The 16,473-nt window shown below is 37.2% G+C and overlaps 1 protein-coding gene across 4 annotated transcripts in view; it reads left to right on the top strand.

The window, feature by feature from the left end:
- LOC306985626 (homeobox protein Hox-C4a) overlaps positions 1 to 15,707 on the top strand; it is a 38,746-nt gene extending 23,039 nt beyond the window's left edge. For 2 of the 4 annotated variants that reach the window (XM_079588092.1, XM_079588091.1), the window contains 2 exons: positions 12,538 to 12,826; positions 14,394 to 15,707. In XM_079588092.1, the coding sequence (XP_079444218.1) occupies positions 12,538 to 12,826; positions 14,394 to 14,782 (678 nt within the window). In that variant the 3' untranslated portion in view covers positions 14,783 to 15,707. Of the gene's footprint in view, positions 1 to 12,176; positions 12,359 to 12,537; positions 12,827 to 14,393 lie in introns of all 4 variants that reach the window. The other 2 variants (XM_079588093.1, XM_079588090.1) reach the window with 2 other exon arrangements.
- Positions 15,708 to 16,473: the final 766 nt, after the last annotated feature.

The following is a 16,473-nucleotide window of genomic DNA, read 5'->3' as shown; positions in this document are numbered from 1 at the left end:
AATGTAGGCCCAAAGGGAAAATCGTGTTTTCAGTGCATTTAAAAATACACCACCATGGTGTCGAATGGGTTTCCAGCATTCTTTAATGCAGGAAATTAATTAGGCATTTTATTTCTGCCATACCTTCTCTATCTACAACGCTATCTCTCATATTTGAGGGGTGAGGGTTGGGTAGGGCTTAGTTTGGGTTCTGTCTGTACACATCACTTTCTGTAACCTCTTCGATTAACGAGGCACATAACTCGGGCCTTTTCAGAAGGGACCTTATCGCTCCTCATTCCAGAAGATTCATTACGGTTTTCAACATGGCTGAAAATGTCTCTGAAAATCAATTCCAGAATTAAAAAATGTCCATCACTGCTTATGTTACTTTCCGCTATATTAATTTCAAGCTGATAAACAAATTCAACCAATTCGTTTAATTTTAGGTAAACGAACAGAACGTGTCCAGAACGTGAAAATTGGCCGAACATTTTAATAGTCAATATTTTTTTTATATGTTAGTTTAGCTGAGTTTAAATAAATCTAATTTGCAATTCGTTATTTAAAATGAATGCTAATTAATCTTTATATATTCTGATGCAATAGAGAATGAAACGAATCAGCTTTAGTACTAAACACATGCAAAAATACGTGTTATGGGATAAATGTGTAAAAAGGCAAATGTAAAGAGACAAAGGCTATTATTATTTTTTATTTAAATGAAGCAATTTGCATGTGGTGAAATATAACCCTAGTAGGCCTACCTCTGTTTTTGAAAGTTCTGATCGAAGCCACTCCTCTTTGTGTGCCATATTGTTATTTTTAAAAAGTGGCGCTATAGATCCTGTTCGAAGCAACGTCATCGCACACAGGACCAGAATCTGCACGCTGTGGCCTTGCCATTTACAATGCGGCATAGAACGCTCCCGCGTGCAAATTGGTTTTAATTCCATTATGACGTTTTTGTATTTTTCAAATGCACAAGAATATATTAAATTTTAAACATTAAACACTTAGCGTGTCTATTGAAAAAAACTTTTGAGAAATAAAAAAACGTACAGAAAATAAGGAATGTGTTTGATTAATTATAAATCGGCATGACTTGAATGAAGATTACACAACGGCTCGCTAAGTGGGGGGCTGAGAAGCACAAAGGAGTGAGCCATTTTAGACCATCAATCAAGTCCGGCAGCAATAGTCAATTGTACTTCTAATGTATTAAGTTGTACAGGCGCTAAATAGTGCACAATAGCGTCACTGCAAAATATGTTTCAGCGGATAGTTTGTCCAAACCTTAATGGGAAAAAGGCACTGGCCATCGTCTCAGCCTGGCCGTGACTTTGGAAGTCACTTGAAAAGAGTAGGTGCAGAACTGCATTCAGAGACCATTATGAGAGAAATGAATGTGCACGCCTAAATTGTAGCATCCCGGCAGCCTCTTTCGAGATGATGTCGCCTCCATGTCGCGAGGCTGAAAAGATACTTTATTGAAGTTTTTGGCAACTAAGAAAAGTCGAGTTCAATTTGGGGACACATTTTCTGTCCCATTAGTTTCATTTCAGCCGGGTCGGCCGACCTCTCCCACCCCTTGACCCCACTGGCTCTCTCAACGTGTACCTTCTGTGTGCACCCTCACAGGCTTCCTGGGGTTCCACCGGTGCTCTTGCTTTCATTGTGTGTTTTTGGTTATATTGATGTGGCAATAGAAGAAGGACATCTGAATGTGTTTCTCCTTTGTTGCTTTGCACCATATGACCTACGATATCGATGAACTCTGGGACAAGGCTCTTTTAGCGTGCGACCTTGTAACTTTTTCTTTTTCGAACTGTTAGTGTAGTAATCACTCGTACGAATTCGTACGATTTTTGCTAAATCGTTCGTGTTTTACGAGTTGCCAAATTCGTATGAATTCGTACGAATGACTGACCCCGCCCCTAAACCTACCCATCCCGTGGGTTTAGACAAATCGTACGAATTCGCCACCTTTTAATCACTCGTAGCCTATATGCTACGAATTCGTCGTGAGATAGCGATGTGCTGCTCAGTAGCCTAATGTTTAACGTTTACCCAAAAATGAGGGGAAAACTTTTTGTTCTTAACAGTTAAGACAATGTGAAATCAATATCTCGGAAAAGTGCTTGAAATAGCTTTTTTATTATCTGTTAACTTAATTGCAGGTTTTTTGACATCCAAACTGATGACAATTTTTAAAATACAAAACAAACCCGTTTCATGAGACAAACAGCCTTTTCTCAGAGGGAAGCGCCATAGGCCTAGCCTATAGCTAGCCTACTCCTGACGGACTGACTTTCCTGCTAGGATGTCTGACATTAAACGGAAGATGTAAAGCAGTTTTTCTGTTACTAAAATGCACGCTAAAAGAAATGGAGAACAAATGTCACGTCTGACATATGTTGTACTAAACTATAAAGAAACAAACAAACTATTGTTTAGGAGACACGTAGCCTACTATAGGAAATCATCGAACGTGACTTCTAGCCAGCCAATACACTTTCATACAAATTCATACAAATCTCATAAATATTTATTAGCTTACAGTATTTTAAAAAGAGAAACGTACAGTTGCACCTCTTTATAATCTGACCCTTACAATTACTGACCCCACTAAATATTATCGGTGCAACCGAATTTAGTGAGGTTGATTCAGTCGTATTAAATATTATTATTAATTTTACTTCAATTAAATTCAGTTAACCATTAGATTTACTAATTAGAATAACTCAAACAAAACGTTGACGAGCGTTGGCTATTCGGGGCAAAGTTGCAGTGAAACATTTATAATTGTATCTTTTATGTTTGAAGAAAAGGGTATCTTCAGACAAACTACTTCAGTGTTCTGTGCTGCAATGCTAACAATCATATTTTAGTTGCTGATCAATAAGATCTCTAATTAGGTGACAAGTAAAAAATAAATCACAAATATGCTAACTTTTCTAAACAGTAAGAAAAGTTGTTAAAACAGTATTATAAGCCATATTTTCCCACAATATTCGTCATTTAAGAAATGCATCGATAGTTGTAACAACAGTAGGCTTTCTGCAATAGCTCATAATTGATCCCAATAACTTAATTTATGCAGGATGAACAACATGGCGCCAGCATTTGCACTAAGCCCCGTTTTCCAATAGTTTAAATCACTCTCTAAAGATCGTCTTGTAGCTTATGTCGTACATTATTTAATGATGGTTGTGTACCGTTTCCAAAACCAGCACAGAGGTCGTTTGTTATAAAATAAATTTAAATACAGCGTTAAATTATAAATTTACGATGTGACAATAGCCCTACTGCAAAAAAGAAAAGAAAAAAAAGTTGTTATATGGGCCTAGCTATTGTAAGTATATGTCTTATAAATATATATATATTATGTGGTAGGCCTAGCCTAAATAATTCCTTCAATAATTGTAAATATCAGGCTATTAAGTAAATAATTCAGTTATAATTATGGTATATTTAAATTAATGTGATACCAGATGCGAGTGGATAAACTATTAAACGATATTTGTTAACCATAAAAATCATAGAAGGTTGGACAGCCACGGCCTCATCCGCACTGTAGTGAACTGAACCGTATAGGGAGGTGGGCATTTCTTTATGCGTCCATAAATCAAAAATATGATTGAGGGTTTTGCCCTGCAATACAAGTAGTGCCACACTGCACAAAAACTGTTGTGTTTAGGCTTTTGAACCTGCCCTTGTAGGAAGAAGAAGAGGAAGAGACAAGCAGGAAGAGCACGAAGATCATCACCTGTCTGCAGAAACGCGCATTTGCAAGCGCGTTACCGGAAATAGCTTCATTAGCCTGTCTAATATTTTAATTTGTCGTCTGTAGACCGATATTATAGGTTTAGGCCTATGCAACGGGGTGGTAACATTCTCTTCTGAATACTGCAGTTACAATTGTTCATGGTTTTAATATTGGTTTATATTGACTGAAGTGTTTGCGGTTGCACAGTAATGCACATTATTTTACTGTGTCAGTGTTTTTTCCTGTAAACTGCTGAATGGAGTTCTATTTATTACCTTGCATGTTCTACGAGTGGTTTTAACTTTTTTTTGAGCATCTAGTGAACAAAGCTTTCGGAGAACAGACTTTAATTTATAAAGTAGGCCTAGTACATTGGACGTCAGATCTGCTTTCGTGCAACCGGCCCAGAAACTATAGGCCCTACTCCTCATTTACAAGGGAAGTGAAGAATAACACTTTGCGTGTGTTAATACTGAACCTGACACTCTGACCCGTTGTAAAGCATACAGGGTCCACCATGTTAATTACTCCACGAGACATAAAACTGTTATGAGAACAGATGATTGTTTCTGTCATAAAGACGTTAGAGACTAGTAATTGCGCAATGACAGGTCATCTGTTGGCCCTGTCGTTGCATGTATATATAGCATTAATTTTATGTAGCTTAGTTTTACAAGGCACCATTGTTGAGCAAATTTTGACTTGCTTATTCGTTATTCTAATTTTCATAATCATGGGGCTTTTCTGGTACAACATTTCTTATCGCAGGGAAGTATGATCAGCCACAGTTATTTTTAATAAATGAACAACTGGGACCTTTACTCAATAAATTAACAATAATAAATTATCACTATAAGATCTATCCATGTTCTGTGAAGAACTGAGTGCATTGTTATTTTGCCTTTTTATCCTAAAATATTTGTAAGATAAGTGTCTTCTCAAATCAATTGCAGGTGAAACTCTAAAAATTAGAATATCGTGCAAAAGTTCATTTATTTCAGTAATTCAACTTAACTTAAAAGGTAAAACTAATATAGTCGTTACATGCAAAGTGAGATATTTCAAGCCTTAATTTGTTATAATTTTGATGATTATGGCTTACAGCTTAATTAAAAAATAGAATATTGTGAAAAGGTTTTCATAGCTGTAATCATCAAAATTATAACAAAGGCTTGAAATATCTCAATTTGCATGTAATGATTTCACCTTTTAAGTTGAATTAGGCTACTGAAATAAATGAACTTTTGCACGATATTCAAATTTTTCGAGTTTCACCTGTAAGTTCTTAATAGGTTCTTAGCATTTTTACGAGGTCCTCTTTATAAACTCTGTGGTGAACGTCGCAAAAAGCATCAGAGTTGAATCTGGGGTCACCATGTTATTTTCCAGAAATGTGTCAGTTCCGCGGCTCGACACATAAAATACATAATACAGAACTTTTTCCAAAAGATAAACGTCCATGAGAGTCCAACGCGTCTAACCATGCCTTTGACTTTTGCGCTTTTCATATTTTTTCCCGCATTTTATGCAAAACTAAGAGCATGAGCGAAGAAGAGTGTCTGCATTGCGCTCAACATATCTCCATAATCTTTGTTCTGATGTCTTGCCCCTTAACCTTTACACTCAATATGACCCACAAATGCTATGCCTAATGGCCACCCAAACTAAAGCAGCCTGAGAGAGGGGACACACGACAAAAAAAAAAAAAAAAAAAAAAAAAAAAGTTAAGAACAGATACTTACCAGAAACCAAAAATAGGCCTATACAAGGTAAACAAATAATTGTCAAAGTCTGCTTTACGCCGGGGCAAAATCTACATTAGGCTACCTTTATTCAAGTCAAAAATATTTAATATGACTGAATGAACCTAAAAAAAAAAAAACTTTGAAAGTCATATTACTCTTATGAGCATATGTAGAAATAGCATTGCCAAGTAACTGACCATGTTTACTTTTTAAAGTGTTGGTTTGTTATTATGTATATTATTAGTAAGAAAGATACGTTTGTCTGGGCCGCCATTTCATCCAATAATCATCCAACATCAAGACATGTTTGTGCACTCAAAAAACAATTAATATTTGTCTCAAAAACAATACAATTTCAACAGTTTCTCTCCTAATGCAGTCACACTAGATATTCACGAGAAAGCCCATGAGATTTGAGTGACCATGTGCTAAATGAGAACACGCCTTAACTCCAGATTAAGTGTCAAACAAACTATCATAAGTGGTAAATGAAGAAACCCCTTTAATGATAAACGTCTTGGGGGCGTTTTGGGATTTCCCAAAAGCAACGTACGCCTGGGTAGATCTTACGAATCATTTTAGAATTACAGCTGTTTGTTTTCCCCGTAGCATTATAAATCGTAGCATGGAAGTCGTCGTAGGAATCGGAGCACTAAGAGCATCGTTAAAAGGCATGCAGTCACCTGCAGGACAACCGAAAAATTACAGCTTGGTAGAGTTATGCTACTTCACCAACAGCTATTGTGACTTCCATATCAGGACACGTATAGCCTATTTTATATATTTTTCTTTAATAATTATCTCAAATAGCTACATAGAATAGTTAGAGTTTGACTATATTTTTTCCCACAAGAAAAACATAACAGTTTTGAATCAATTTAATTCAGAGAACTGAATTGAGCTAGATAATGACATTAACTTTTGCAACATTGACACCGTAATAGATCTGAACGAATCATCTCTGAAATTATGAATTGTGCAACAATTGACAGGTAAACCAAAACAAATAGGCTACAACATGCAAAAAAAAAAAAAAAAAAAACAGCCCGATCTCACGAAAGTGCGTATCTATAGCACGAATCTTATTTCTCGTACCATTTATACGCCAAAAATAGTTTTTGCGTGCACATGATACGCAGTTTTCACGTGCTTATGATATGCACTTTATGGCGTGTAATACGCACGCACTCCACACCCCTAATACCCAAGGGGTTTATAGTGCATCGTTGAACGCAAAAACAATTTTTGGCGTAGAAATGGCACGATAAATAAAATTCGTGGTAAAGGTAGGCTACGTAGCCTATACGCACTTTCAATGAGATCGTGTTGCAGCAAACCTAGGTAAATAAAGTAATTTTAAAAGAAAACTTTAACCAAATAAACAACTAGGCCTACAAGTGGTAACTATAATCCCGTCGAGTATTTAACATCATAAGTTATTTTCGCACAATTTTCGTGATGGTGAGACATACTGGACGTAGCCTAGGCTACTGGTGAAAGTTTTGGCGCTTGCTGTTTGGAAAGAGACGTTGCTTGACGGTATAAACACACACACACACACACAGTGTTTTGATGTTTTATGGAGACTTTCCATATAAATAATGATTTTTATACTGTACAAACTGTATATTCGATCCCCTTACACAAACCCTACACCTAATCATCACAGAAAACTTTCTGTGTTTTTACATTTTCAAAACACATCACTTAGTACGATTTATAAGCCGTTTTCCTCATGGGGACCAAAATAAATGTCTCCACAAGGACAAGGATTTCGGATATTGTTATCTTTGTGGGGACATTTGGTCCCCATGATGTAAGGTTTACCAGGCCACACACACCGTATTTTGAGATTGTTTTAAAAGCATGTTGGGAAACACAACAATGTGGTATTTTTTATTCCTGAAAAAAACAAAACAAAACAAAAAACTAATAATAATAAGTGTAATTTCATACTGGATTACTCGGGTAAGATAAATGTCTGATAAAAGAGAAGAGTGATCTTGATCTTGTGATTTGTTCAAGTTGCCAGGCAACAAGCTACACGAGAGTCGCTCACAGAATAGTAGAACATCCATTATCACTAAAAGTTCTTTATTTTACCGAGTTACCGATTGAAGCTACAATGCGTATCCTGTTTTTATCGAATTAACCTGTAGTATTTTACCCAGCCTTTGTCAATAAAGTCTCGTTACAATGAAGAGTTCAGCGTATAATGGCACAGGGGGCAGTTTGTTAAGAATGCGAGACTGAGCACGGTCGTAATATGAATGAAGGGTCACCTGTGAACATCTCTGTATCTGTCTGCCAGGCTTCCACACATCTCACTAAAGAGATATGGAGTAATTCTTGTGGGGTTTAAGAGCCAAAGGACACATAGCTTATGTCAGAGACTGTGCTCCACTAGTGAACACAGACGTTATTTCAGGTCCCAAGGCACGTTTGCAACCAGATAGAAGAATCTTCTGCAAAATCCATAATCTCACGTAGTAACATGCAGAGAAATGTGCTCATATCAAGACACTCGGAAAGCAGTAGCCTAGGCTACTTTTAAAGATCACCCAGTTTGCACATTTTCACAAACAAACAATAAATTGTTGAAAAGTTATAAATTCATTTCACATTGGTTGACATATCTTTATAGCCTAAAAGAAAGATTCCCTTGCTGCAACTGAGAAGTTCCCAGTGTCACGGTATAGATGTAGAATTGTGTATTGAGGCTTTTGTCCAGTCCTCCGGGGTGTCTGCAGTGTGTCTAAACATATGCGGTCACGAGGAGGTCACGAGACGTGCTGCTGCGCCAAAATGATTAATGTCATCTTTTCTATAGAGAAATGGCATTCGTAGATTAACGTTTTCTGTACAACATGGTGAGTGCTTTAAACAGGCATGTACTGACATAGAATACTAGTAGCCTACTTGAAATCCTATATTAACAGCCTAAATTAAGAAGCCTAAATAAAGACACGCTGGTTACTAAACCCTTTCAAAAGCAACTTGACAACTTTATCTTTGAAGGAACATATTGAAGTCCAATGACTTTTTAGACAATCATACATAACGGGTTTAGATACAACGTTAGAAAGAAACATGAAACTAGAATTTCAACATGAATGCAAATAAGAAGTTATTGATGTTATACAGTAATATTTTATTTATGATTTATTTTTAAAATTTATTTTTTATCTTGAATGCTGAAGTAAACGTCTCTATAGCACGCAGTGTTTATCGTGCAATGTATACGCGAAAATTAGTTTTTACGTGCATAGGACACGTATGGGTTGGTTCGGGTAGGTTTAATAGTGGTGTGGGTGCGTGTGTATAATACGTTTGGGTAGAATTAGTGGTGTAGGGTGCGTGTGTATTACACGCAAAGAAGTGTCTTATGCACGTAAAAACTAATTTTCGCGTATAAATTGCACGATAAACAAACTGCGTGCTACAGAGACGCATTTACGTGAGAACAGGCTGACTTACTAGAACACTGTCAACAAGGCAGCTTTAAAGAAATCTTTCAGGTTTCTTTTATTTTTTTCCCATAGTGGACTGAATTCACCTGACATGACACGTGCACTTTAAATAACAATGTAAACAGTTATGAATAACAGAATTAAATGAGCAATCGACTCTATCAAGTCGAGCTCAAAAGTTTCAGGAGTACTTGAGGGATCTTTCTAAAGTTCAGTGTGAAGATATAAAACTATCAGAGACAGGCCCATTTGTGTGCATAACCGACAACATCATTTGTTTATCAAAATCCTTTCCTGGAATGAGTCTCTTATTTAAAAAAAAAAAAAAAAAAAACACTAGGATATTAGTAGAAAAAATGCATCCATTGCGCTGTGCAAACTATGAAAATATTATGATTTAATGAAATTTAAAAAGTCTATTTGTGGATAGACATAGCGAAAGAAAGAAAGAAAGAAAGAAAGAAAGAAAGAAAGAAAGAAAGAAAGAAAGAAAGAAAGAAAGAAAGAAAGAAAGAAAGAAAGAAAGAAAGAAAGAAAGAAAGAAAGAAAGAAAGAGAAAGAATTTGTTTTTCTCTAACATTTTGGGTAATGTCCTCACCAATTGGAGTTATGGTAGCAAAAGAGCTCGTTGCCTCATTCCCGTTTTTATCCTCTTTAGAGAGCCTATCTTTGCATGAAATGGTTAAAGCGATGTTATTATCGATGTTTTATGCATCTGTTTGTGTCAGCAACCACAAGAGCGCAGAAGGTAGGGAGGAATTATAAAAGGGTTGACACCCAGAGCGACCGGCGCGCTTTTGTGAGAGAAAGAAAAATGATTTATTGCCAGCAACGTGGTTCAAACAGAGTTCACTGAGAATTGTAGTGTACCGGCGGAGGCGCTGAGTTATGGTCTTGCTGAGCCACTACATCAAAGATTCCTTTTCAGATTTAGTGAATGGACCCAGCGGCATGAGACAAGGGAACAAACTTACTTTAATTAGAAAATTCCCAAGATCACAAGCGACTTTCAAACAATAAGGGAAGAGTCTGAAATATATGAAAGGCACAAGGGGAACCATAAAAACCTGCAGAATAATCATTGTAATAAAAAACCCTATAACCGCCTCCTCCACCAACACCGCCACTTCCCAAAAAATATTAATAAAATAGTAAATGCATCGAAATAGTTTTAATAGCATTTATTGAATATCTAATTCATATGGAATGAGTACACTTGCATTCCCTGCACACTCGGGCGCAGTAATATTTCATGTTAATAGCGCTGCAGCTCGGCAGAAGCCGGACTTGTAATATGCATAGTGAATGCTTCTATTTGACATGGCTTGTGACAGCAATTCACTGAACTCAAAATAACAAATCGTTCTCAAAAAAAAAAAGATTGATTTTAGCTTCACAACCGGAGAGGATATAGCCCCATGGCTCTTTGATTATCTTCTTTAATAAACAGTATATGAATGGTTATGATTTGACTAGTTAAACCATTCGAAATGAGAGACAAGGCTTTTAAATTGCTGTCATGCTGCCATTTACACGTCATTGTTTTAATGCAGTCCAAAGTAATCTTGTGCTAGGATTGAGGTGACCATTATTCAAACACAAACCTGGCCATACTGGCAGGCCTTTCTTGGCGTCTTAGAAACTCCTCGAACAGTGTATTATATTAAACATTCCCTGAACAAAAAATAAAAATCTCTGCAGGAGAAAGAGAGTGAGTCGTTGAGGCTATCAGTCTTTGTCTTGGAAAATACGCCAGACATGTTATTGACAGTACTGAGTGTCTGAGTAAATACTCAAACAAGACACTGTGGAGAGTAAATGAAAAGGGACTAGTCCTTGGGTTTCAGTCCTTGTGCACAATTAATCACTAGTGCGAGACAACCGCTGTCCACATGCAGCTTATGTAAAGGAAGGGTGATGTCTTTTATGTTCATTTCAGACTGGGTAGGCCTACTTACTTCAACGCGACTGCTAATGCTATCGGCATGCAGTCGTTTTAATTAGAAACTGGCACAACAAGAATCCTTACTGTGTCGATAACCTAGGTGTCTGAAATACAGCGATCTGGGCAGGTTGAGTTCAAAATAGTCAACGTTCTGATGGAACCTTTTTTTTACAGTCTACGAATGGAACACCATCAGCTTTGGCTATGACGTCAGAGAGGACAAAGGCGAATTCTGTTGCGAATGCAAGAGTTTTGTGATCAATTTGTGATTATTTAAAATGACGTTTGAAACTTGTTGGCGCTGGGTAACTTGTTTTTAAAGACTTTCCCATTGCCCTAAAATGTCGTCCTTATAGCCTACGCCAAATCTGGGCTGTTCCTGCTCTTTGTTCATCAATGTTTTAAATAGTAAATTCAATGCGATTCTTACTTCATCGACTTAAAAGTATTTGTTTGGTTACCCGAGCAAATAACCATCTTAGCGACTCGTTTCTTACACTGCCAGTTAATTAAAAAAACAAACTCTTATCATTCCAAATATTATTTTTACATGCATTGTCAGTACAGCATTGACAGTCAAAATCCCTTTGTTTGACCACACCCTGATTCTCTTGATGTCTTTTTACCAGGTAAAGTAAGCAGAAATCTCAAAACACGTCGGAAAAAAATGTAGCCTATAATAAAAACAGTAGCCTATTCAAAAGAGCCGTTTAAAATGTATTGCAATTTTATCACACATCAGACATGTTGTTTGTTATCCTTTTTAAAAAACATGCCGATGGAGAAAGACAAACAATGTATATTACAGAAATATTTTATTCACAAGGAAGCATTGCTGAAACATGTATCTACGTGGCTTTTTACGACATATTACAAAGATTTTTTTAAAATATTTAAATTAATAAAAAATGTTAAGACACGTGGAGCTGTTGTTACAACTGCAAACCGTTCGTTACATGGATAATAACTTAACTATAACGGAAACAGGTCGATAATTTTTTTTAATACCTACCACAAGAGGACTGAAAAGTAGGCTAAGTCAAGGTTTCAAACACTGTATTATAAAACATTATCACGGAAATGAAGTCTGTATTCTGCAATCCATTGTGGCAAAACTAAAGAGACGCGATCCCAGACTTGCGTGTCTTTTCTCTGTCCAAATGGGTCTCCGACTCCCTCCCACCTCTCAATCACGCTCTCTGAACTCGTGTCAGCACGGGAACAGGGTAATGTATGAGCCCTGCTCATGGCTTTTCGTCTGTCCACAGGATAGTCATTCGAAATTGCAAAATAGTTGAAGAATGCGGAGGAACCCGGAATCGTTGTTTGGTTGCTTTCGAGCACTTTACAACTCAAACAGCGAGTGCGCGAGGCTATTGGAGGAGGGCATCACGTGACTACATTGTTTACCCTTGTTGGAAAACAATTAAAGACGCGAGTGAGTGTACTGGTATGTCTTTCCTACACCTTGTGTGAACAATTACTCAACCGGAGTGATCAGAACTGTTAGAGATGCACAATAATTCATTTCACGACTTTCACATTAACAATGCACACTTGAACAAGATATGTTGCAAAAAATCTCATGTTTTTTCTATGGAGCAACATTTCTCCCCTTGTGATCTACAGGAGAGCAGCTCTGCGTGGAGTCAACATGCTGAAGAAAATTCATCAAAACCTTATGAAGGCCATATTTGGAACTTGGAAAAACTCTCTTATATCCAACATCCCTATTCATCCTCTGCGGATGCCAACTACCCTACGACTGAAAAGATAAACTCCTTGGACCATGCGAATGCTACGGAAAGAGACGAGAGATGCAAGCTGCCAACTTCCGGCTCTCCAAGCAAGAAGTACCCTTGGATGAGAGAGTCACACACACCTATAAACTTCAGCTCCATTAAAGTCATGGAATCAGGTGAGAGAACTCGTTTTTGGAGTAAATTAGGTATATTGATTTATATTGCTTAGAAACACGTAATCTAATCAGTCTGTCATATTTTAGTCGATAATGAATAACATCTGTGTCAGATTTGGTTCTATGTAAATGTAATTTGTCACTTAGACACCGATGTCAATGAATGAGATCATTGAGAAGTACAGTTATTAATCAATTATTAGTGTTATCCTTCCTCCTTTAATAGGAAATAAGCCCATAATTAGAAGCAACATTTCAATCTTGACTAATAAAGGTGTTTACTTTTAGTAAATTCATGTAAGAATGTGAAACAGAAGTTTCATTCTGATCATTTAAGTTAATTTATTTAAATATGTTTATCAGTCCAGTCCATCAGCTCAAAAAAACAAAGAGTCTGAGATGAATGTGGACACGTTTATGGAAAAACACAAGAGTGGGGCAAATATAATTTATTCTTATTGCTCATTGACAATACACAATTATATATTTTAAGGGGATTTGATATGGTGTCTAATAGTATTATGATGTTTCTCTGTGAAAATGTCTATAGGCTACATAGAAAAAGAGAATTTAAGAAAAGTTATATTTTCTAGAGACCTGCAGTTGTTCTGTGAACTTGATTAAGCTTAAACATTTACTAAGGAGCAGAAGAAGAAAAAAAAGAGCCTACAGTGGAATTTTTTTATTGTCTGAGGCTATGCTTTTCTGGGTCACACAGATACAACTGACTCACTTTTAGCCTAAGCCAAATTCTTACATTCACACTATGAATAAGTTCTATAAAACATATACAATAATTAGTGAGGTGATACAGCGAATATAATGTGCTGGGTGTCAGCTTATATGTTCAGTAATGAAAAGATGGCATTGAGGTCACTACTTGAACAACTTCTTTGATAAGACAAAAATCATTAGGGAATCTAACAGTAGAACGCACGGAATGGATAATTAACTTGGTGATAAGTCTACCAACAACGGTCTGCCCAAGACAGTGTTCTGAATGATAAGTACACCGATTTATCACTGAGGGTTTAAACTTGCAGCTCAAGGATGTCATGCTACATTTTCATCATCCCAGTTTATGCTTCAGAGAGATTCTCCTGTTCAACATGGTTAAAGGGATAGTTCACCCAAAGATTCACCCAAAGAAACAGTTCTGGGGCACCTTTCTTTGTGTTCAACAGAACAAAGACATTTATAAAAGTTTGGAACAATATGAGGGTAAGGAAATGATGACAGAATTTAAATTTTTTGGGTGAACTATCCCTTTAATAATTTGGGATGAGAGTTTTTTTTTCATTGTGGAAGTTGAGAATCAGTCTATTTTTGACAAATCTTGGCCCGGTTTCACACACAGGACTTAGATTAAACCAGGATCAGGCCTTAGTTAAATTAGGACATAGCTTTTATAAAATTGCCTTAGAAAAAAAAACATTACTGTTGTGCATCAACAGCTAAAAAAAACTCAAACATGCACTTTAGTTTGGGACAAGGATCAAGTTTTGTCTGTGAAACCAGGGAATCAGAAACTTGTGTACCTGAACAATTACCCATCTGCATGTTTTAGGTGATTCCAGGCACAGCAGTGGGGAAGCAGGAGTACGGGATAGAAGCGGTTCTAACAGTAAACGGGCACGTGCAGCGTTCACCTCCGCTCAGCTGCTTGAGCTGGAGAAGGAGTTTCACTTCAGCGCTTACCTGTGCCGCTCACGGAGACTTGAGATGGCAGCGCTGCTGAAGCTCACTGACCGCCAGATCAAAATCTGGTTCCAAAACCGTCGCATGAAGTACAAGAAAGACCATAAGGAAAAGTCAAAGGAAAAGTCCTCTTACTCCTGCCTGGAAACAGGTAACCAGCACTTTGCGATTAGTGGCAGTGCTGTGGATACTCCAATGCCATTCAAATTCCAGTACCACTACGAGAGACCATCAGTGATGAACTGTGAGAGCCGCTAGTGAAACTACAGGAAATACAACAACTAGGGACTTCTTCAGAATACAGCACTAAAGAATGACTCGCATAATGACAGTGACCTCTCCCAACCTCTTTAATAAGTGAAATACAAATTCTACACAAAAATATGCTGTTCTGTTGCTGATCAGCTATTTCCCCCATTGTAACTTTCTCTGGCATGATTTATATGTAAGAAAATTGAAGATTTATTGCTCCTAGATGATGATTTATATGAAAAGTTAACTTGAAAAGAGTTCAATAACCAAGTTCGCTTTGAACCAGATTACATGTTATCAGCTTGTACATGGTGTATCAGAGTTAGTCTCCATTGTGCATAAACTGCTGTAGTAATATCTCTGCAAAGCGCCAAGATTTATTGCACACGGATGTAAGCCCACTTGTACAAGTTTATCTCTTGGGCACAGAAAATACTATTTTAAAAAGGGCATTCAAGACTTTGAATGGTCATTAACATCCGCTCAACTTTTGCAAATGCGCAACATATTTTTATTACTCCCAAAACGATATGCTATTTTTCCCAAGGCATGTGCTGAATCTTTTAACTTGGAATGTTGTTGATAATGGCCATGAGTTTGACTTTACACCGGTTTTGTCTTTTCTTTTGGTTTTATACTGAAAGTACTGGTCATTTAAATCTGAATGTATGGTGCTTTGACTGACAAATGAATAAAGCAACAAAACAGGACTTAACCCCTCTGTCAATGCCAGAATCCTTTATTTGTTTTGTTTTTACCTATTCATAGACAAAAGTGTGAACATGACAGAGCTGCAATGTAAAATGTGTATATATATATAGTTCTTACCTCTTGGCCATATCGGACTAAAAGCATGTGTTTGAAACTGAAAAGTGGTTTCTTCAAACTAATTAAATCCCTCTGGATAGTTAATAAAGGTGACTGAATAGCATGTAAATGACAATAATGTGTTCATTCTGTTGTTTTTCAGATCGTTATTTTTCTTTGTTAGTTTGGTAGAAACAGTTGAGAACTGAGAGTGAATCTGAATTTAGCTTAAAAGTGATTCTGTGAATTTAACTTTGATACTTTTTGAAATAGGCAATACTGTACTTTGTATTCTTAATACATAACCTTACATATATGCCTTCCTCCGCCTCCGCCTACCAACCTCGCAACATTAATCATTTAGACAAGTCGCTCTCTCTCTCTCTCTCTCTCTCTCTCTCTCTCTCTCTCGCTCTCTCTCTCTCTCTCTCTCTCTTCTCTCTCTCTCTCTCTCTCTCTCTCTCTCTCTCTCTCTCTCTCTCTCTCTCTCTCTCTCTCTCTCTTCTCTCTCTCTCTCTCTCTCTCTCTCTCTCTCTCTCTCTCTCTCTCTCTCTCTCTCTCTCTCTCTCTCTCTCTCTCTCTCTCTCTCGCTCTCTCTCAGCTTCACAGCCGCTCAACCCGCTGGGCCTAATGACAGGCAGTGCACTTCTCTTCCAACCTTCAAGCACTCTTCTTCAGTATGGGAGCTGAAGAGCAACCAGAGAAAACAAATTTGGTTTTCTCTTTTATCCTAAAAACAGAGTCTATTATTACATTTGAGCAAAATTGGACTACAGCAACGTTAGCGGTGAAGAAGCCAAGGCTTGTGGGCACCGCCCCTGGCAGGGTGGGCGATAACTCATTTTGATTAATTATGTTTAATTAGGACGTCGCCGTGTGTCATTTTATAA

The sequence above is a fragment of the Phoxinus phoxinus genome (assembly GCF_949152265.1).
Source record: "Phoxinus phoxinus genome assembly, chromosome: 18".
Classification (NCBI taxonomy): Eukaryota; Metazoa; Chordata; class Actinopteri; order Cypriniformes; family Leuciscidae; genus Phoxinus; species Phoxinus phoxinus.
Note: the sequence above shows the minus strand (reverse complement) of the source record. Positions and strands in the feature narration are given on the sequence as shown.